Source organism: Peromyscus leucopus, chromosome 5 (genome assembly GCF_004664715.2).
Source record: "Peromyscus leucopus breed LL Stock chromosome 5, UCI_PerLeu_2.1, whole genome shotgun sequence".
NCBI classification, from domain to species: domain Eukaryota; kingdom Metazoa; phylum Chordata; class Mammalia; order Rodentia; family Cricetidae; genus Peromyscus; species Peromyscus leucopus.
In genome coordinates this window covers 9,403,660-9,424,626 of record NC_051067.1, presented here as the reverse complement: position 1 = coordinate 9,424,626, position 20,967 = coordinate 9,403,660, and the positions used below count along the sequence as shown (strand labels likewise).

The following is a 20,967-nucleotide window of genomic DNA, read 5'->3' as shown; positions in this document are numbered from 1 at the left end:
GGGGCTTGGGGAACCTGGAGAGGAGCCCTCCAACAACAGTCATGTGTTTGGGTTTACAACCAATGAGACGGCAGAACAGAAAGACTATATAAAGACAAACACACAGGAAGTAGGTCTCTTTTCGGAGAGCTAGGACCACCGCAGGAGGAAGGGTAAGGTTTTAGCTCTGAGCTCTGACCTCTTGGCTTTCTTCTTTACATTGGTTCTGTGTTTCTTATTTAATAAGATGGTTGGTTACATCTACGTTTTACATCTACACGCAGCACTTCCCTCCTCATACAGGTGCCCATCCTGCATTCGAAACAGCTGCTGCCTGTGTATTTTAACCTCTGCTTCAGGACCTGGCTTCTGGAGGCAAGAATTTTGTGTCTGTGTTGGCTTGAAGCAGAAGTCAGCTAGTTCTGTTGAATAAATTTATTTGACACAAATGATATGCCAAGCACTCAGTAGACTGCCCCAGGAGTTAGGGTAATCAAATTTCCCCTATAGAATGCCTAGGCTTTTATATGATCCTTGTGGCCTACGAACTTCAAATGTTTTTCCTGCTAAGGTACAGGTTGAACTCACAGGACAGTGGATGCTCTCACCACGGACCAGATACAACTGGAGTTGCTAGCAAGCAGGCAGAGCTTCTGAGAGAAAGTAACCAAAAGCCCATGTCATAGCGTAAAGTGGTAGTTCCAGTTTGCCCTGTTGCCGAAGGTCTTTACAGTTTCCCACAGGCTATTTGCTTTTGAGACCCAGATCATTATGCCACCCAGCCTGGCCTCAAAGCCGCTTCAGTCCTCCCTCGATACCTTTCCAAATGGGTGACTGCAAGGGTGGCCACCATGCCAGATCTCAACTTTTTTTTTTTTTTGGTTTTTCAAGACAGGGATTCTCTGTGTGGTTTTGGTGCCTGTCCTGGATCTTGCTCTGTAGACCAGGCTGACCTAAAATTCACAGAGATCCACCCAGCTCTGCCTCCTAAGTGCTGGGATTAAAGGCATGGGCCACCACCACCCGGCCTCCTCAACTTTTTATGTTAAAATAACCTTAGGATTATAGGGATTGCAAAAATAGTTCAAAAGGATCTGGTGCGTACCTAGTTCCTTTCTGATGGAACCTGGTAGGCTGGGAGGTTAGGGATGCTCTGCAGCTTGCTGGGAGAGCATCAAAATGCAAGAAGCCCTATGTTTGCACCCCAGCACTAAAACCAAAACCAAACCACCCAGAAAATCAACATTGGTACAATCTATAACTTTCAAAGATTTTGTTTCTTTGTTTGTTTTTTCAAGACAGGATTTGTCTGTGCCACAACTGCTGGGCTGAAACCCTGACTTGAAACACCAAAAAAAAAAAAAAAGCCAGGCAGTGGTGGCGCACGCCTTTAATCCCAGCACTCAGGAGGCAGAGCCAGGCAGATCTCTTCGAGTTCGAGGCCAGCCTGGTCTACAGAGCAAGATCCAGGACAGGCACCAAAACTACACAGAAAATACCTGTTTTGAAAAAACAAAACAAAACAAAACAACAACAACAAAAAAAAGACAAGGTTTCTCTGTGTAGCTCTGACTGTCCTAGAACTCACTCTGTAGCCCAGGCTGGCTGAACTCAGAGATCCGCCTACCTCTGCCTCCTGAGTGCTGGGATTAAGCCACCACCACCTGGCAAACTTCTGCTTTTATATGAGAAATGAACCCTTTGTCAGATATGTGCTTTGCAGGTTGTTGCTTTTTTTTTTTTTTTTCATTTTGACAATATCCAATTACTGGCTGATATTATGAAATGATTTTTATGTAACAGTCAAAACTACTTTGCCTAGCCCTAGATCTGGCAGTTTCTACAAATTTTTCTAGTTTTCAAGTTTTATCTTTACCCTTAAATCCACTCTGTGTTCACTGTTGTTGTATGAACTGTGAAATGTAGTTCTTCGTAAAGCCGACTGTAATTGTATAGACTGACTTCTGGGTGGCTTTGTTCTTGTTTTCATGCCTCCTTTAATCCCAGTGCTCCAGAGGCAGAGACAAGTGGATCTCTGTGAGCTTGAGGCCAGCCTGATTAAACAGTAACAGGCCACCAGGGCGACACAGTGACACTGTCTAAAAACACACACAACCTTTTGGTTTTGACTGTGGGTATGTTTGTGTGCCGTGCATGTGGACACCAGGCACCTGCAGAGGCCAGAAGAGGGCATTCTATCCTCCTGGGACTGGAGTGAGACATTTCATTGAGTCCCCATGTGGGTGTTGGGAATCAAATTTGGGTCCTTTGTAAGAGCAGCCTATACTCTAAAAGACAGCCCTCTCTCCAGCTACAACTTCCAGATTCTTTTGTTCCACAATCTGTAATCATCTGTCATGTTGCCTTTGTGTGTGTTTTCTTTTTCTTTTCTTCATTTTTCTTTATTAAGAAATTTTCTACTCACTTCACATACCAACCACGGATTCCCCCTCCTCCCCCTCCCCAGCCCTCTTTCCCAAGCCCCAGCGCATCCCCACATCCCCCAAATCAAGGTCTCCATGGGGAGTCAGCAGAGCCCAGCACACTGAGCCTAGGCACATCCAAGCCCCTTCCCATTGCACCAAGGCTGTGCAAGGTGTCACACCACAGGCACCAGGTTCCCAGAAGCCCGCCCATGCACCAGGGACAGATCCCAATCCCCCTGCCTTGGTGCCCCCCAAACAGTTCGAGCCAAACAACTGTCTTCTGTATCCAGAGGGCCTAGTCCAGTCCCATGGGGGCTCCACAGCCACCAGACCACAGTTCATGGGCTTCCACTAGTGTGGCCGGTCATCTCTGCATGTCCTCCCATCATGATCTCGATGTCCCTCACATGCAGAATCCCTCCTCTCTCTCATCAATTGGATTCCCGGAGCTCAGCTGGTGCCTGGCCGTGGATCTCTGCATCTGCCTCCATCAGTCACTAGACAAAGGCTCTGACAGCTAGGTTATTAGCTAGACCAGTCACCATAGTAGACCAGTCCAGGCACCCTCTGTCCTGGAGCTCGCTCTGTAGACCAGGCTGGCCTCGAACTCACAGAGATCCGCCTGGCTCTGCCTCCTGAGTGCTGGGATTAAAGACGTGCACCACCACCACCCAGCCCATGTTGCCTTTTTACATTCGTGTGCATGTGTGTGTGTGCGCGTGTGTGTGTATGTGTGTGTGTGTGAGAGAGAGAGAGAGGAGAGAAGAGAGACAGAGACAGAGACAGAGAACCATGGCACAATGTGGAGGTCAGAGGGAACTTGAAGAGTTCTTTCCACTGTGTGAGTCCTGAGGATCAAGCACAGGTCATCAGGTTTCACCTGTGGAACCATCTTGTTGGACCAATCACATGGTCCTGTGGATGCAGCTACGGTCTGGAACATCACCATCGGGCAGACTCTTCCTACTTTATTCTTGTTTTAAAAAGCTGTTTCAGCTGCTCTCTAGGTCTTTGTTTGGGATTAAAGTTGTGTGCCACCACTGCCTGGCATCTGTTTAATCTAGTGGATTGTTCCTTTTGTTTCTCTGATCTTCAAGCAAATTTTATTAGGGTACACAATATATCACCACACTACAGACAGATTTGAGGAACAGCGGCACTTTCTGAAACTGTTATTGATCCCAAGAACACTTTCCATTTATTTGGATGTGATTTATGTGATTTGTGTGTGTGTGTGTGTGTGTGTAGCTACCTTCTCTATATATCAGTTTTTCCAGTTTCCAGCATGTAAGTCTTAGATTTTCCTTTAAGATTAAAAATTTGTGTGTATGTCTCTGTGAGTACATGCCACAGGCAGGGGGTCCTTTGGGGCTAGTTACAGGCAGTTTTGAACCACTGGACTTGGTGCTGGGAATCGAACTCTAGTCCTCTGGAAGAAAAACTCTCAACTGCCCAAATGTTTATTTTGACTGGTTAGAAATAGTATTGGTTTTAAATTATATTTTCATGTGTCCAGGTTGGGAGTCGGCTCAGCTGAACGCCCCGCGTAACCGAAGCACTGCACAGACCACGTGTGGTGGCACAGACCACGTGTGGTGGCACAGACCACGTGTGGTGGCACAGACCACGTGTGGTGGCACACGCACATAGTCCTAGCACTTGGGAGGCAGGATTAGAAGCTCCAGGTCAACCTCTGCTAGCTATTGAGCTGGAGGCTGACCTAGGACATGTGCAATAAATACTAGCTTCTAGAAATGCAGTTTTCTTTTTTTTTTTTTTTTTTTGGTTTTGTATCCCAATCTTGCCCCGTTTGCCCCAACTGCTGGCCTCAAGGAATCATTCTCTTTCAAGAGTGGCTGGATCTACGGGCACAAACCACCACTCAGCTTACACAATTGTGCTGACCTTGTACCCCATGGGCTGTTGAACTGTCAGAAGTCTTTCAGATGCGTTTTCTTCACTGGTTTTCATTAGCTTGGCTACAGATCCAGGATGTTCCCCTTTCTTGTCCATTTCCCTGGGACTTCCTGCTGCTGCTCAGTAGTGTGACAGGTTCTTGAAGCATCCAGGCTTTTGTTAGGGATTTAGCTGTCTGAGCCTTTTGCTGGCATCTCTTCCCAGCTCATTGAGCTTTAGTTTTTGTGAATGAGAGGTGAATTGTTTTGATATAATTTATGATTTTTCTTTGGGCTTTCTGCAGTCCTGAAGAGCTTACAAACTTCCACTTTCAATTTTCATGGCTCTAGGGCCATGGGAATGCAGCTGCTGCCAACATAGAAGCTACCATGTCCCAGTGTGCCGTACGGTGTGCAGTCCAAGACAAAGCAAACACAGGACATGTAGCCCTAAGAAACAACGCCTAGAGATTTACAGCATGTCAGCATACGGCCCAGTTAAGCCATGCAGTCCAGATTGCTTGTGCCCTTGAATGGGAGCTGATTGAACTTACATTATCAGAGCCCTTATCCTTTATCAACTGTAATGCTTCCAATGGACTTCTGAAATAAGATTACAGAACACCTCAGCTGATCCTGTCCCCCAACTTGGAAATGACCCCAAGATCACATGAGAAGGACCTGATCAGAGCTCTCTGGTCAGTGGCACCACCACCCTACCACCCCACAGAGCATGTTTTCTGACATGCTCACCCGTACATCCAATGTCAGCATGGAAACGAAGCCCCTCTGGGGCAGGGGGCAAAGGGCAAAGGCAAGGGGTACACAGGTCTCTCTGGGGGGTGTGGCTTGGCCAATCATGCTGCTGAAGAACTGTACTGCTCAGGTCTGATCTCCAACCAGAGCCGTCCAATGACTAACAGGAGTGCCTGAGCAATAGCGGTTTTCCTCTGGAAAACGCCAGAATCGGAAGGCAGGGCTGAGTCCCCGTCTAGCCGTAACTTACCTCAGGATTTAGTTTTTCCACTGTGCTGGGGATGAGGCCTAGAGCTTGGCACATGCTAGGTAGGATGCCACTAAGCTACATGCCACTACCTCAGAATCTCAACGTCAGGGCCTGTGTGACGACACACCTATAATCCCAGCATCTGGGGCGGCTGAGGCAGAACTGTCACAAACCTGAGCCCGCCCTGGGTCAGACCGCAAGACTGTCTCAAAAACACCAAGCACTTGGGAGATGGGAGCAGGGAGTTCAAGTTCATTCTACACAGCCATCTAGGGCTAGCATGGGCTACACGAGTCACTTAGAAGTCAGGACCACTCAAGATATCTCTCCTCACACTAGTTACATGGACTCTTGTAAATTGCTGATAGAATCTAATTTCCCGTGAGACAGTTGTTTCTGGTCAGTGTTGACTGCCTTCGTGGTTCCAGAGCAGGGAACCATGTCTTCTGTGACTGGCCGCAGCAGCCGCCCCCCAGGCACTGCCCAGTTTTCACTTCTCATGGGAAGAACGCACGAGCAGCCAGAGGTGGCTTGGGCAGCACTTGTATACATCATACATTTATTAGTGAATATCCCTCTGAAATCAGCAACAATATTAAAAAAAATAATGATTGCACTACTTGGTCAAGCAGAACTAGCAACTTTCATTTTAAAAAAAGTACAAATCTGTTAAAAATTTCAATCCGTATACACATATATAATACAACATACTAGTTATGTTAAATGCTACAAACCAATGTGAGTCCAATGGGATGGAGAAAACCACACATTTAAGCTTTAAGAACCATTTTCTCTATATATTAGCATTTTTTTCAAATACATACATGGGAAAAATGAGGTAACTGTAAGATGTGCAAGGAACAGGGCCCCCAAATCACATGTGTTTATATATATGTGTGTAATTATATATATATAGGTATATATATATATAAAAACCTTTCTAACAGAACACAGGCGCTGGGCCCAGCAATGCTGGGGGAAGGTGCCCACTGTCATGCCTAGGCCAGAAGTTGGTAAATAAAGAGTAAACAATGCCAAGCCCCCACCACAGGAAATCATTGGTAACATGGCATCTACAGCAAGGTCGGCAAATCACAAACATCCGAAGTAATTGTTTGATAAATCTTTCTTAAATGATTAAAAAAAAAAAGGTGTATTCCCCCCAGTAGCTGCTTGTTGGAATCATCACTGCAGCCGACACAACCCATGAGTCAATTCTGTTGCCCCAGGAACCACAAGGGTTTGGAAACCTTTTGTTGGGGTGAGGAAGGGACGGGGTTGGATAAGGTGGTTCTCTGTGTAAAACGTGGATTTTCAACACTGCTATAAATATAGAAACATCACCTGGAGTTATATACAGTAAGACTTTGGGTTCTTGTGGGTGGGACCAGGCCAATGGGCCCCTGGCAGGCTGGGGTGGGAGGCAGGGAGCCAGGGCTGCCGCACGGGAACGAGGGTGGTTGGAGCATCCCTGAGGCAGCAGGCGCCAGTGGCGGCCTGCTAGGATGTGCCGGCCCCACACGCGGTTCGTTCACTCAGGGCAGCAACCCCAGGTGGGGGAGGGAAGGAGAGTGGGGAGCTGGCCTCCTCTAGACCCTGGAGGCAGGGATCAGGCTGGGAAGGGCCCCCAGGTGGAGGTTCACACCCTCCCCGATCTCGATCTCTGTCCTCAAGGGATTCCTAGGAGGAGACTCAACCAGGCAGGTGGGCGACAGCCCCTGGCTGGAGGAATGCCCTGAAAAGCAAATGGTCCCGGTAGGCTCTAGGGACATGTGCAGTACAGTGCGTGGCAGTTATCAGCTGAGCACAGACCCCCTGCCCTGGGACTTGTAGCCGCACAGTCATTTGGAGGCCTGGTGCGGCACAACCTGACCTTACTCTGCCCCCTGGGCGGTTGGTCCCGGTTGGTCCCTATGCCCTCACCCTACTCCTTTAAACCAAAGAAGAAAAATTAAAACAAAAAAAAAAAACAAAACAAAACCCCCAAAATCAACCAACCAACCAAAAAACAAAACAAAAAAGACCCCCCCAAAAAAACAAAAAACGAAACAAAACAAAAAAAAAACCCAAACAAAACAAAAAAAACCTCCAAACACCTCTAAATATCCACACCCCCTCCACGCAATTTTTGGGCCAAATGAATAAACAAAAACTGCTGTTCCTCACATTCATGCAAAACGACAGAGGGGAGAAGATCGAGCACTGGTCTGACATTGTCACTGGTGGAGGGGCAGCCACCACAAACACAAGGTCATGCCCAGATCGTGGCTTGGCTCCTGCAGAACCGAATGTGTCCAGCTTGGAGCCCCCATCCCACTGCTCCAAGAGCCTGGCTGGGCTACACCTTCCAGCCTGGGGGTGGGCTGGAATGCTGTGCCTGGGGTGAGGGTCCTGAGGAGTCAGAGCCACACTGCACAGCAGTGGAGGAAGAGCCGACTGCCTAAGTCCGTCTGGAATCAAACAGGACTCAGATCTGGGACTCAGGAAATGGTCTCTGGCTGCTCTCTGCCCACAGACGTGGTAGTGTACCACCTGTGCAGGGAATACTTCACTTCGGTACAAGAGACCAGGTGACCCCGGGTGGCTACTCCTTTGCCCATTTTGGGGGGTGGGGAATCACACCAGCCACCACACTTGGGGAATGGACTCCTGCCTCCCAGAGCCAGCAGGAAGAAGGACCCAAGGGCAAATAAGAGGCAGACTGAGCTGGGGACACTCAGGCAGCTCCATGGCGGACGGACGGACGGACGGACGGACGGACGGAAGGGCGGGCGGGCGGGCGGGCGGGCAGGCAGGCAGGCAGTTTGGGGAAGGAGTCTTTGGAGCTTGGCAAATGCAGGGGCTTATTGCAGGGGCTTCTCCAGGGCTGACCCTGGCACCAGCTCTGGAGTTGCAGGTGAGAATTGCTGAGACAGGCCTGGGCCCCTCCCGTACAGTTCTCCCCGGGCCACTCCCTGCCTCCCCCACCCATCTCCGGAGCTTTGGGCAGGGTTCTTGTGGGTGGCTGAAGGAGCCTCACTCAGCCTCCCTGGGCACCTCGGAGGCATCGGCCCGGCAAATGGGACAGGTCCGGTTAGCCTGGGCGGAAGAGCCATGCATCAGCCCTCACTCTTACCTGACCTCCCGTCCCACCCATCTGACTGGGGTCAACTCCCCACCTGCGGCTGGGACGGCCTGGAGGTGGGCCACCTTACCTTCAGCCACTTGTCCACACACTTGGCATGGAACTCGTGGTTGCAGGGAAGGACTCGGAGCAGCTGCCGCACCTCAAAGTCACTGAAGCAGACCACACACCTGAAGAGGAGCACAGTGTCACCCCCACCCTGACAGCAGAGGCCCCTCCCGGGGTCTGGGGAGGACACTCACAGGGTCTGCTCCGACTGATGGCTGTCAGGGTTAAAGCGGTAGGACGGCAGCTGCTCTATGTCTGCTTTGGTGAGGCCTCGGGGCTTGGCATCTCCCAGCCGCTCAGCCAGGTTCAGGAGGGCCTAGAGCCAGGCAAGGGAGGTCAGCAGCACCTCGAGCTGGAGGTCTCCCAAACGCCACCTCCCAGCACAGGCACCACAGACCTCATAGTTCTCCATCTCCACGTCATCCACATCCAGATCCAGGCTGATGGTGGGGCCCATGGTGGTCGGTGACATTGGCAGCATTGAACTGGAGAGGAGCCCCAGAGTGCAGGTCAGCAGAGGGAGATGGTACAAAGCAACCCCCCCTCCACACCCCCTGTCTGCAAACAAAGCTCAGAGCTCTGCACGACTCACATGGGGATCCCAGTGTTTGTTCAAGCCCACCGAAGAAAGGCAAGGACAACTGCTAGGTGTGGTGTGGGCGGGCTACCAGAGCTGGGGAGGGCCCTAGAAAACAAGGCCTAATGGCTCTATGCTGGCATGGCACTTACAGGAAGTAGGGTAGGAAGCTTGGGTAATAAGATGGTGGCGGCGGCGGCGGTGGTGGTGGCGGTGGCGGCAGCGGCTGCTGTAGACGGTATCTCTGTGTGCTCAGTCTTCGTGGCATCATGTGGGGATACGGCTGCGGGCAGAGACACAGATGCGGTAGGTGAGCTGGCAGGCCCGTCTGCTCACCGCCCTACGCCTGGCTAGAGGGACAGGGTTGGCACTTACCACCCCGAAGGACAGCTCCTGGTGCAGTGGGTCATGGGGCAGGTAGTGAAGGGGCACCGAGGGTGACAAGGCCGGGCCAGTGGCAGAGGTGGAGTAAGTGAAGCTACCTATGGGGTGCTGGTCCCCTCGAAGGTCCATTTCGTTATCCAGTCGCTGCAGGGGCTGGAAGAGGAAGGGGCGGGTCAGCCAGCCGCTTACCACCACATCCTTGCCTGTCCCGCTCCGCACCCCCCTCAATTCCCCAAACTCACCATCCGTGGGTGCTGGGTCTGCAGGGATACAAACTGACCAAGAGGTGCCATGTGGGCAGGCTGGGGCGGCGGGGCCGGTGGCGGGGGGTGAAGAATGTAGTGGTCACTGGAGATGAGGTGGGGGTAGGTGTGATAGGGCACAGGGAGCTGTTGCATGGTGCACGCCTGGATCAGCTGCTGAGAGAGGGCAAAGAGGCTGAGCCTATGTGCCCGAGGCCAGGGAACAGCACCCAGCTAAAGGTTCTCACCATACACACAACCCAGGAGCTGGAGCAGCTCTGCAAGCCCCATTCTCGTCCTAGGCTGCCAAGGTAGGGTGCCACCCCACAGCCTCCACCACCCACAGCCTCCACCACCCCACAGCCTCCACCACCCACAGCCTCCACCACCCACAGCCTCCACCACCCCACAGCCTCCACCACCCCACAGCCTCCGCTGCAGGGCCTCTGCCCATGTCTGCATGCGGCAGGAGCTTTGCTACGGAGAGGTCCCTGACCCCTAAACTGCCTCACACCTCTGTGGGAACACAAACATGCTGCTCTGGCCAAGAGGGCCCAGTTAGTGCCCTGGCAGCCTGCACAGGCATTTAGCTCAGTTCCCGAGGGTGCCTGTGCTCAGAGCTGCTGGGATGGGGCGGGAGAAGAAAGCGCTCACTCACCGGGGGTGGGAGGCAGCACAGTGGGTAGTGCTGCCCACTGAACATCACGGAGCATGCTGGGAGCTGCTGGGCACTGCAGCCAGGGATGTGTTGGCTTGTAGGCAAGGGGAAGCCTTGGGTGGTCACTGTGGTGACTGTGTAGGACAGAGGGACAGGTCCCTGGTGCGCCTGTGGAGAGAGCACCAGGGAACTCTAGAGAGGAAGCCTGGCTATAAGAGCAATCTTCAGAGAAAGAGTCCTGTGGGAGGCCAGGAAGGCCTCTGGGACATGAAGCCAGCCTGGTCTACACAGGAAGTTCCAGGTCAGCCAGGGTTACATCGTGAGACCCTGTCTCAAAATACAAAAAAAGTCCTGCTGGGCAGAACCGGCGTCCTAGTGAATCCTTGAAAGCAGGCACCCCAGAGAAGACCCTCCCCTTTACCCGTATCATGGGATGAACATGCTAAGTACAGCAAGAGAGAACCAGCTTTGCTGCCTCTGCTTCTTAGACCCATTTGACAGAGGCTGGGTGGCAGGGTGGGCTAAGAACTGTCCTACCTACCTGTTCGTGGAGATCAACCATGAACGGGCTCTGCTGGGTGGCTGGGTGCAGCATTCGTGGGCTCCTGCCGGCAGGAGCTGAGGCCTGGTGCTCCTCTACAGAGAGGTGGGATGGCGGGGGCAGCAGCTGCTGGGAGGGTAAGTGCTCATCCTGGGCAGGTGGGCTGGCCAGGGGCCCCTCGTGGCCAAGGCTGTACCACACGGAGGAGCCCCAATAGGATAGAGGAGCACCACTCATTTATAATGCAGGGAGGGAAGCCAGGGTCATAACCCACACCAGGAAGCCAAGATCGATAGCTCAGGGCCCTGGGACCCACTCCTCTGTCCCTGAACCCAGCCAAGATGGCTACCCTTGAATTAGGGATAGAGACTTCTTCCTACCTTCCCCAGAGCTGGCCTGGACTGCTGCTAGGTCTTGTAGAGAATTGCCAGTGACGCACAGGGGCAGAGGGTGGCCACTTAGTCACTGTCAGAGTCCATGGTCTCATCAGGGGAGCACAGAGGTGGAGGGGCTGGGCCGGGGCTCACAACCCTAGGAGGCAAGTAGAGAAAGATATAGAGGGATAGAAAAACCCAGAGAGGTCCTCCTCTGGAGCTGGGGTCCAGTGTTAACAGACTAGACTGAGCCTTCTGCTCTGTGAAGTGGGATCAAATGTTAGGACACCGTAAACTCAGAGATCAGAGCAGTGTGCTTAAGGGCCAGCTGGCTCCAGTGAGGCTCCGGCGGAGGAAGCTTCCTTTCCTCACCCCTGGCAACAGCTTGGCCTCTAGGCAGATGGGGCTCTTGGGAGCTCCAGGTTCCCCTTTTATGTAGTTGGAAAGAGGAACTTCAAAAAGGCCTGGGGCTCACTCTCAAGGCCTAGGTGAGATGGTCTGACCCCTTTCCACCCTTGGAAACTTTTGGTCTAAGGTCAGACACCCTTCTCTCGCGCTAGCCCTTCACCTTGGTGCACACTCAGCTGTGACGCCACCCATTAATTAAGGGAAGGTGTTAGTAGGCTGGGCAGAAGAGAATCGATGCTCTAGGTCCCACATATGTGTTGCAGCCAGGAAATAGGGGAACTTCAAGCCCATCTACACATCCTGCTGCTGCAGTGAAGGCCACCTCAAGGCTTCAAAGGGCCTAGGAAAGAAACTTGCCACTGGTAGCATGCTGGGCCTGGCATGCATCAGTGTCTTTGCTCTGGGACCCCATCCCATGTAGACCCCAATGTGGGAAGCAGAGCTCTTTGAAAAAGGATGAATCTGAGAGGAAGATGGGCAGGAATGGATCAGGGCAGGTCTCCTCTTTAGGGTTAAAGTGAGGAGGGTGCTTTCATCTACCAGCCCAGAGTCAGGATGAAGTCCTGGAAAGGCCACTCTGAAACGCCATCAGGCCCTGAGACACTGAAGTCTCTGCCATCACTGCCGTAAGGAGGCCTCAGTACTCTTTCTCAACCAACAAACCTATGTGTGCCTCATGTCCAGCTCCGAATGTTGCTACTGCTAACACAGCAAGGGGGGAAGGCCAGTGAAGCACCTCAGTCATCCCAGCTAACATCAGAACCATTTCCTTTACCCAAGACGCTCCAAGGCTGCACAGAATGCCCTCTCCACATTACCCAAGGGGTGCCTGGCCAAGGCCACAAGCCTGGTACTCAACAAGGGTGGGATTCACTGAAGAAAGCTCATCACAGAGGTGTGTGTAAAGCACACTGTGTGGCAGTGATGACAGGCTGTTGCCAGTGAGGAAAGACGGGGAGACTATACATTACTCCCCACAAATCCTAGTCTCCAAGGAAGGCTAGAAGGGGAGGGAGCACTTGCCCTCCTTTCCCCAGACCCTGTCCACTCTCTGCACCTGGCTATCATCGGTGACTGGCTTTGTGAGCCCTGGCTGGGCCAACTATAGATACCCTGACACACAGCTCCTCACTTCCGGATTCCACGCTAGCTACAAACAAACAAGGGCCTGAAACAAGATGCTTGGTCCACCCCAAACCAGCAGACAGAGGACATTTAGTGGGTGATGGTGCCAAAGGGAACAGCATCACCCCTAACAAACAACACCCCCAAATTCTTGCCAGGGTCTTAGGTCCGTGGCTTCCGGTCCCTGAACCTCAGACCCCTCCTCTGTAAAAAATGGGAACAACCTAAGAATGATCTCCCAGGGAACCATCAATGGCCGGCCACTCTAAAGCTAACAGAAGAACCAGTCCTTAGAGTGAATGCCAGAGGTAGTGTGAATGACCATTACTAGAAAATAAAGACACGCTATCCTGCACTCCAACTCTAGGCAGACACGAGGTACAGTAAGTGTTGAAGGTCGGAGAAGCATGCTGCTCTAGCTGTGTACCCCAGAAGGGAAAGGTGACTCTGTAACTCCTACTAGGAACAAAAGTGGTAAAGGGGGACACACCCATTTCAGTCACTGAAGCCCCAAGAGGAGTTGCTCTAGACCATGGAGAACAGAATGGGTCCTGGCTGGTTCCCTAGACCCAGACTCCCCAAGTCCTAGTCCTCTCAATGATAACAGTGGTCAGAGGAAAAAAACCACAGACTCCTAGAGTCACACAGGACACGGTGAGTCTCTCGGTATCTGTGAGTAGCTGTCCTGGAGACGTGCAAGTGACTGAGCTGGACCTAGCGACACACTCAAGGTCAACCTGCAACACCGCTTTGCACACCTCTTTCACTGTACTCTCTAAGAAGTTTGTGTAAGCTCCCCTAAGTCCGATCTTGCCCCCGTGAGTCCACAACCGTGTCAGCACAGTGTTGCAAGCACGGATCTGACCCTGGCATAGAGTCTGTTTGCAAAAAAAGATGCTCCCTTGTAGCAGACCAGCAAAGTGAGACTCCAAGACCAAGAGCAGACTTAGGCGGGAAGAAAACCTACCCCCCTCCCTACTTGCTCACCCAGCTCCCACTCTAAAGAGGAGCTTTCCAACTTGTATTAAGACGGCGGGGGAGCCGAGGGTGGGACCACCACACCTTGGCCAGCTCAGACTCCCTGGGTGACCTTGGTTAAAGAGCTCCTTTAGTTTCCGCTAAGCCTCAGTTCTAACAAATTAAAACGGGGGTGAGATCTCCCCAGGGCACCCCTAAAAAGCCAGAGACAAGAAACCGGGTGTTCACATTAGTGGGGGAGGAAAACAAAGTCCCCGAGGATCAGGCTCCTCCCTAAAGCAGGCCAGACGCAGGCAGTGGGGTTCCAGCAATCTTCCAAAGCCACCCCTCCCTGGGGACGGGGCCGAAGCTCGCACACCTGTCCCAGGAGAGACTCCGTTGACCCCCTCTTACTCCTCAGTGCGGCACTCGGAGGAACACTGAGGGACGGGGCCAGGCAGCAGCGCAAGGACTAGAGCGCTGTGACTTTAAGAACTGAGGATCCCGGACCATGTGCTCGGCGTGAGACAAAAGCAACAACAAAGGAAGTGGCGGCGGCAGGGGGAGGGGGTGGCTCCTTCCCCTCCACCGCAGCGCTCAGCTCCGCAGAGGGGTGGCCTGGCCGAGCCTAGGTAGCCACAGGCAGCACCTGGCCCAGGGGCCTCACCGCCGTCGCCCCCACCCCGGCAGCCCAGGATCTATGCCTACGAAGCCGGCAAACCACAGCGAGTCCCCGAGGGAACCACAGTTCCGGGGTGCGGGTCCGAAGTTAGGGGCCTGGCCCGACTCACCGGCAGCCGTCCGACAACACGCGGGCTCCTTTGTTCGCGATACGGGGTGCGGATGGTGGAGCGCCGGCTCCTTCCCGAGCCTGCTCTGTCTTCCGCCTCCCCGGCACGGACACGAGAGAAGGGCGGCGCAGGACGCAGCTGTGCGATCCGGCGGGCTGGCCCTTTAAGAACTGTCCGCGGCGGCCGGATGGAACCAGCCCCACGTTTGATTCACAACATTCGGAGCGGCGGGAACGCGCAGCGCGGGAGGCGGCTCGCGGGGGCGCGCCAGGTCGCTCAAAGCAAACAGCAGCCCAAGAGCCGGCGCCCGCCCCGCCCCCTGGCCCCGCCCCCCGGCGCCGCGCCGGCCAATCGCGCTCTGCGGGCGGCACGTGACTAGCGGGCCGCCATCTTGAAAGCCAGGTTAAAAAAGCCGCCTCGCCCCCACCTCGCACTTCAAGGCCCCCACGGCCGGGTGGCCGGTGAAGGACGGGGCACCCCCGAGTGTGGGACCACGGCGCGCATTAAGATGTCACGGTTACCTTCTTAGGGCCGCGGGGACCGCAGCCTCTCACGCAGCCGAGGTGAGAGGACCGCCCTCAGCCCTGGCCCGCACGCTTCCCGGAGGTGACGTCACTCCCAAGCCCTGCAGGCCGGCGATGACCTCATAGCCCACCGCGCCTCCCGGCTCTCCTGTTTTCTGTTCCGTTACGCGGCGCCTTTAAAAAGCGGCGACAGCCCAGGTGGCCCGAGAGACCAATGACCGGCGACCCATGCAAACGACTTAACGTCTCCTGGGCAGGGGGATTGGTCCTGCGCACGTTGACGTCACAGAAACATTTCGCCACCCCGCCCCCAGCGAGGCAGGGGGGCGGGGTGGGGTGGAAGGGGAGGCCCTAGTTCAGCTGCTGTCGGAAGAACTGGCTGTACCAAGCCCAGCGAAGTTTCTGCACTTTAGTTTTCTACGCCTTCCAACCCCTGTGAGTCTAGGAGTATGACAAGCAGTACCGGAGAGGAGAACCACACACACAGGACTGGAGGATCTCTGTGAGTTCGAGGCCAGCCTGTTCTACATACCGAGTTCCAGGACAGCCAAGGCCATTTAACACCCTGTCTTCAAAAGACAACAAAAGTGTCACACACCCAATTAACAGCTGAAGCGAGAGAGGGAACAGTGATGTAAACCCAAGCTGAAGCAGAGCCTCGGTCTCCTTAGGATGTCTCCCAGGCCAACAAAGTGGGGGGCATCGACTACATGAACAGATCATCAGAATTATCTAAAGCACTATGTCTACGAGGATGGTCTGTAGTAACTGGACTCCTCCAACACCCACCAACCCAGAACAAGATGTCAGAACAAAACGGCAACATTTGTTAAACCTATGTGGCAGGCTACAGGATCCGGTACACTGTGTACTTAATGGATATATCCCATACTCTTAAATATTAAAAAAAAGAAAGAAAAAAGAAACCAATTTGCTGAACAAAAAGTAACATTATTATCAATTTCAACTGAATATTGTATCTGCACATAGTATTTCTGAAAGGATAAAGAAATTATCAAGGTGCACCTGCTCAGGAAGGCAGATTTTAATTTTCTATTATTTGTTTTTAGACACAGTCTTACATACTTCAGCCTACCCTCAAACTCCTGATCCTCTTGCCTCTACCTCCCAAGTGCCGGAAATACAAGCATACACCTCTTCTCCTGGTTTAGATTTTTAAATTTTGATAACTGTATATGTGTTTTAAAGGATTCTAGACAGAGTTGGGGTGGTGGTGGTGGTGGCGGCGGCGGCAGACGCCTTTAATCCCAGCACTTGGGAGGCAGAGGCAAGTGGATCTCTGAGTTCAAGGCCAGCCTGGTCGATGAATTGGATTCCAGGATAGCCAGGACTACATAGAGAAATCCTGTCTCAAAATACAAACAAATTCTAGACAGTACAACCTGCTGAAAACCATAAAAGAATATATCTTAGGTTTATTTTTTTTTTAACTTTTTTGATTTTTCAAGACAAGGTTTTGATGCCTGTCTTGGATCTCACTCTGTAGACCAAGCTGACCTCGAACTCGCAGAGATCTGCCTGGCTCTGCCTCCCCAGTGCTGGGATTAAAGGTGTGCGCCACCACTGCCTGGCTCTTAGGTCTATTTTTAAAAGATTTCATGTGTATGTGTGAGTGTATGTCTGAGTTTGTGCATCCTGTGCACTCACTGCCTGTAGAGTCCAGAAGAGATGTTGGGCCCCTTGGAACTGTAGTTACAGGTAGTTGTGAGTCAACTGATGTAGATGATGGGAATTGAACCCTGGTCCTCTGGGAGGGCAGCAAGTGCTCTTAACTGCTGAGCTACCGCTCCAGTACTTTATACACCCGATCTTTTTTTTTTTTTTTTTTTTTTTTTTTTGTTTTTCGAGACAGGGTTTCTCAGTGTAGCTTTGCGCCTTTCCTGGAACTCACTTGGTAGCCCAGGCTGGCCTCGAACTCGCAGAGATCCTCCTGGCTCTGCCTCCCCAAGTGCTGGGATTAAAGGCATGTGCCACCACTGCCCGGCTATAAGCCTGATCTTAAGGCATTAAAACTTTCATTCTCTTAGAATGAAAATGTGTCCTCAGGAAAGGTAGCCAATGGAAAGAATCCAGAAGGAAACTGGGGGAACAATTTTTGGCTCAGAATGTCCTTTAGACCAACTAATTGCACTATGGATGTATAGCCAGTAACAAGATGACAAGATGGTACCTGGGGGCAATTTGCAGATCTCTAAGCAACAAGAGATCAAGTTAATGATGCAGTGGTATAGATGTAACTTGGAATTCCACTCTACAAATGTGTGTGAACTTAGATGTGGACATGCCCAATGATCTTTGTTTGCTCCTTATCAATTCTTCCTTGTCTCTATTAATCACAAGCAACTAGAAAATCCTGCCCATGTTCAAGATACCTACATCCGAACCCTTGCCCACTTCTACAGGAGGAGCCTGCGGTGGCTCCCTACTGCCACCGAGCGTGCACTGGCCTTGGAGGTGCACTCAGTAAGCTCACCATGTCAATCTTCGGGCTCACATCTTCTAAGCCCTTCCTGCACCACAATGGTGTCTTCTGGCCGCAGCTGCGCCTGGCCCTCCTCGTTGGAGGCGCCTTCTCTTTTAATTCCTCCTTCCTGCTCTTCAAGGCTCCATTCCCACTCCTCTCTTACAGGGGAATGAGCTGACCCTGACCTTCACTTTGTGTCACTAATCCATAAAACTCTGTCACAGTCACTGTCTCACTCAAAATTCCTTCCTGGCTGAAGGGGTTCATCGTTTTGAGTGCACCGAAATCCAGCCTTTACTACAAATGTGGCCTCAATGTATGTGTGAGGATGTGAGGGCCACAGCACTGAAGTGACTTGCCCAAGCACAGATTTCCTCTTTCTTCCCCCAGAAAACCACCCCCCAGAGACTTACAGAGAAAGCTGTCACTAAAGTGCCTGCCAGGCAAGTTTGAGGACCTGAGTTCAATCCCCACAACACATAAAAAGAGACACGGAAGACAGGTGGATCCCGGGGCTTGCTGGCCAGCCAGCCAAGACTAGTTGGTTAGCTCCAAACTCTGACTTTCAAAAGGACGGACAGTGCCTACAGAATGACAACCTGGGTTGAACTCATGCCTCCACACATCAGCACACATGTGCACTCACAAAACAGACAGCTCGGGGTCATACACACACACAGAGAAACAAGAACCCACCTTCCATTCTCAATCCAGATAGAGGCTTTTAAACCCAAGTCTGGCCCATGTATCATTTTATCTGCCTAATGTCTTCAACATCACCTTCCCACATTCAGCAGATTTTTTGTCAAGCTCTAGACATAGCCAGACAGTGTCTTTGTGCCTTTCCTAGCCTGTCAGGTTTGTTCTGGCTTCCCGGACCCAACAGAACCATGGCCATGCTGCAGGTGGGACTATCTCCATGTGGCCATCTTGCAGTTCCTGGCAGGGACCAGACTCATCTGGGACCTGGCTCCCACTGGGCCAAATGCCCAGAGATACTCTGGGTTGTCCCTACTTGGCCAGGAAATCCCTTTCCCACCCTTTCCCATACAGGACCCTCTCGATGATCTACTCAGTCTGGGGCCTGGCCCTGGAATCCCACAGCCAGTTTCTCCCCAGGAACAGATGCCCCAAATACCTCCAAACCTGAAGATCTTTCCTGGCCACATGCAAAACTGCATGAGCAGAAGAGAGAATTCTACCAAGTTTCCTAAGTTTTCAACAGAAGCCAGCAATCTGGACTATTCTTCAAAACCTTTGGGATCCCTCTGTGCCTCTTCCTCATCACAGCTCATCCCCTGTGGGGTGTGGCCCTCATACCTATTGTGTGCCTTTTATGACAGCCTATCCCCCAGCAGTCAGGTACTGTTTACTCAGAGAGAGGAAGTAACTGCCCTCACCACAGAACCCAGAAGGGTGGCCCAGTGGGTTGCAGAAAGCTGCCCCGGTTCCAATGAGCGCTGAAAGGCTCTGAATCCAGTCCTCAGGTGGCTCACCCTGACTGTCTCACAGTGAGCTAAGAGCTAGATGCCAGTGTTCACTCCACTTCACAGAAGAGGCAATTGAGGTGAAAGATGGCCCTTACACATCCCCGAGACTTCGAAATGATCCAAAGCATAGATGTTCCTGGGGCAAAAGAAGACCACAGAGAGGCTCAGGACCTAGCAGGTGGCTTGAGGTGGCAGATGAGAGCTGGAGAGCACCTTCTGCTGTGTTCCAGCTTCCTCCTCTGGCCTCTTCTGCACATGAGCAGAGCTCTGGCCAGCAGCAGCAGGAAGAAAGTGCCAGCACTCTTTCCTAAGTCAGGGTTCCCACCTATTATCAGAGCCTGAAGATGGGCTGCCTCCCTTCTCCTGAGTGAGGAAGTATTCCATTCCTTTCTTCCTCGGCCCCTCAAATCTTCCTCCATCGAGGCAGGACACAACAACCTTCCCAGAACTAAGGAAACATGCAATTAGGACCTTGGGACACAGTACACCTTGGTCAGCTTGGGACTCCGACTTCTCAAAATACCACCAAGCATCAGACGAGCCCAGAGCCTAGTACACCAGGCAGAGAGTGGACAGGCACTGTTCTACATCTGCTTTGGGCAAGGATGAATCCCAGCTTTGCCTCTCCAAATAACTGATCATTTGTGCAGATGGGGAAGGAGCAGAGTGTGGGTCCGTGTAGATTGTTCTGGGTCTTGTGCTCCTGAGAGCATCACTCTGGGTCCAGCTCTGACACTGGGTGAGCTGTCTTCATCTTAGGCTCTCATCTGTAAAATGGGGTCAATGACAACACTAATAACTGAGGCACTGTTCACCTGCTGACTGTAACTAAGACAGGACTACACTAAGGCAGGCTGCTTTGGCTCCCAGGGGCTCTGTGACCTTGAGGGCTTCCCTAACCTCCCTGAGGCTATTTGTCCAGAGGTTAACATTGCAGGAGAGTACCAGTACTTACCTCCCTAGGTGGCTCTCAATGGATATGCAACTGGCGGTGTGACTCCCTGGTTATGTCTGCAGTGGGATGTGTGAGCCTTGGGTGTATGCCGGGGGGCTTTTTTCTCATTCACCCCTCCCTACACAGCATGCACCTCACCACTGCAATCGCTCAGTCTGCAGTAGGATAGGAGAGCATTACACCACTGAGAAGAAAACTCGGGGCTACAGGAGTGCAGTTTCGTCCACCCACACACCAATTGGTTTCCTCCCTGGCCCCCAGCACCAACTCCACTCAAGCCTAGTGGGGCGCCGACAGGAAACGCTTTTCTACTGGGCAAGATGCAAACCGACTATCGATCCCTCGGGGTTCGAACATCACGAATGCAGTGATGGCCCCGGGCTAGTGCTGTTACCAGGACCTCCAGCCACTCTTGCTGCCGAAGGGTGAAATGTTAGGGACCCACAAGGGGCCACAGGATCCTCGCTGGAGCTCCACCAGCCGAGCGCAGAGCTCGCAGAAACTCGTCCAGCCGGACGCCCCAGCACTTGGACCGAGCGGACCGGCCGCAGCGACGACTGGGGCCGGCGAGGCCTCACCGAAGCGCCCGCACCTCCCGCCGCGTCCACAGCAGCCCGCGCTCGGTAGTTACCTGGGGCCACCGCTGGGCTCCACCCCCACTAGGCGGCGGCGCTGCTCCCAGAGAAGCCCGGTCCCGCTCCGGCTGCGGCTCGAAAGCCGCCGGCCGCGGCCCTCCCCCTGCTCCCGCAGTGGACCCTGCTCCGTGCCTCCCCCTCCCTAGAGCTCGCGATGGGCTTGTCGGGCCGCACCATCGCGGACAGGGGGGAGAGGGGCGGGGCGTCTGCGCGCTTCTTTCCTGGGATCGCAGGTGCAAAGCTCCCGAGCTGTCTGCCACGCCCCGCCTCACTTGCACGCAATGGGCCCGTCGGGCCACACCATCGCGGTTAGGGAGAGGAACTGGGCGGGGCGTCCGGACAC

The 20,967-nt window shown here is 52.9% G+C and overlaps 1 protein-coding gene across 8 annotated transcripts; it reads right to left on the bottom strand.

Annotated features, from left to right (window-relative positions):
• Positions 1-5,833: 5,833 nt before the first annotated feature.
• On the bottom strand, positions 5,834-20,749 carry Rnf44 (ring finger protein 44). Of its 8 annotated transcripts, none has more exons than XM_028863749.2 (11): positions 14,536-14,812; positions 11,261-11,411; positions 10,881-11,070; positions 10,340-10,507; positions 9,682-9,855; positions 9,431-9,592; positions 9,208-9,338; positions 8,876-8,963; positions 8,673-8,794; positions 8,501-8,600; positions 5,834-8,384 (listed from the first exon to the last, which is right to left on the bottom strand). In XM_028863749.2, the coding sequence occupies exons 2-11, from the start codon at positions 11,365-11,367 to the stop codon at positions 8,322-8,324; spliced, it is 1,305 nt and encodes a 434-aa protein (XP_028719582.1). In that variant the 5' UTR covers positions 11,368-11,411; positions 14,536-14,812; the 3' UTR covers positions 5,834-8,321. The 8 variants fall into 8 exon arrangements, with proteins under 8 accessions (XP_028719582.1, XP_028719576.1, XP_028719579.1 ...); XM_028863746.2 differs by lacking the exon at positions 14,536-14,812 and adding an exon at positions 20,621-20,749 and having other exon boundaries at positions 8,322-8,384; positions 9,682-9,858; XM_037205716.1 differs by lacking the exon at positions 14,536-14,812 and adding an exon at positions 18,683-18,932 and having other exon boundaries at positions 8,322-8,384; positions 9,682-9,858.
• Between the last annotated feature and the right edge of the window lie 218 nt (positions 20,750-20,967).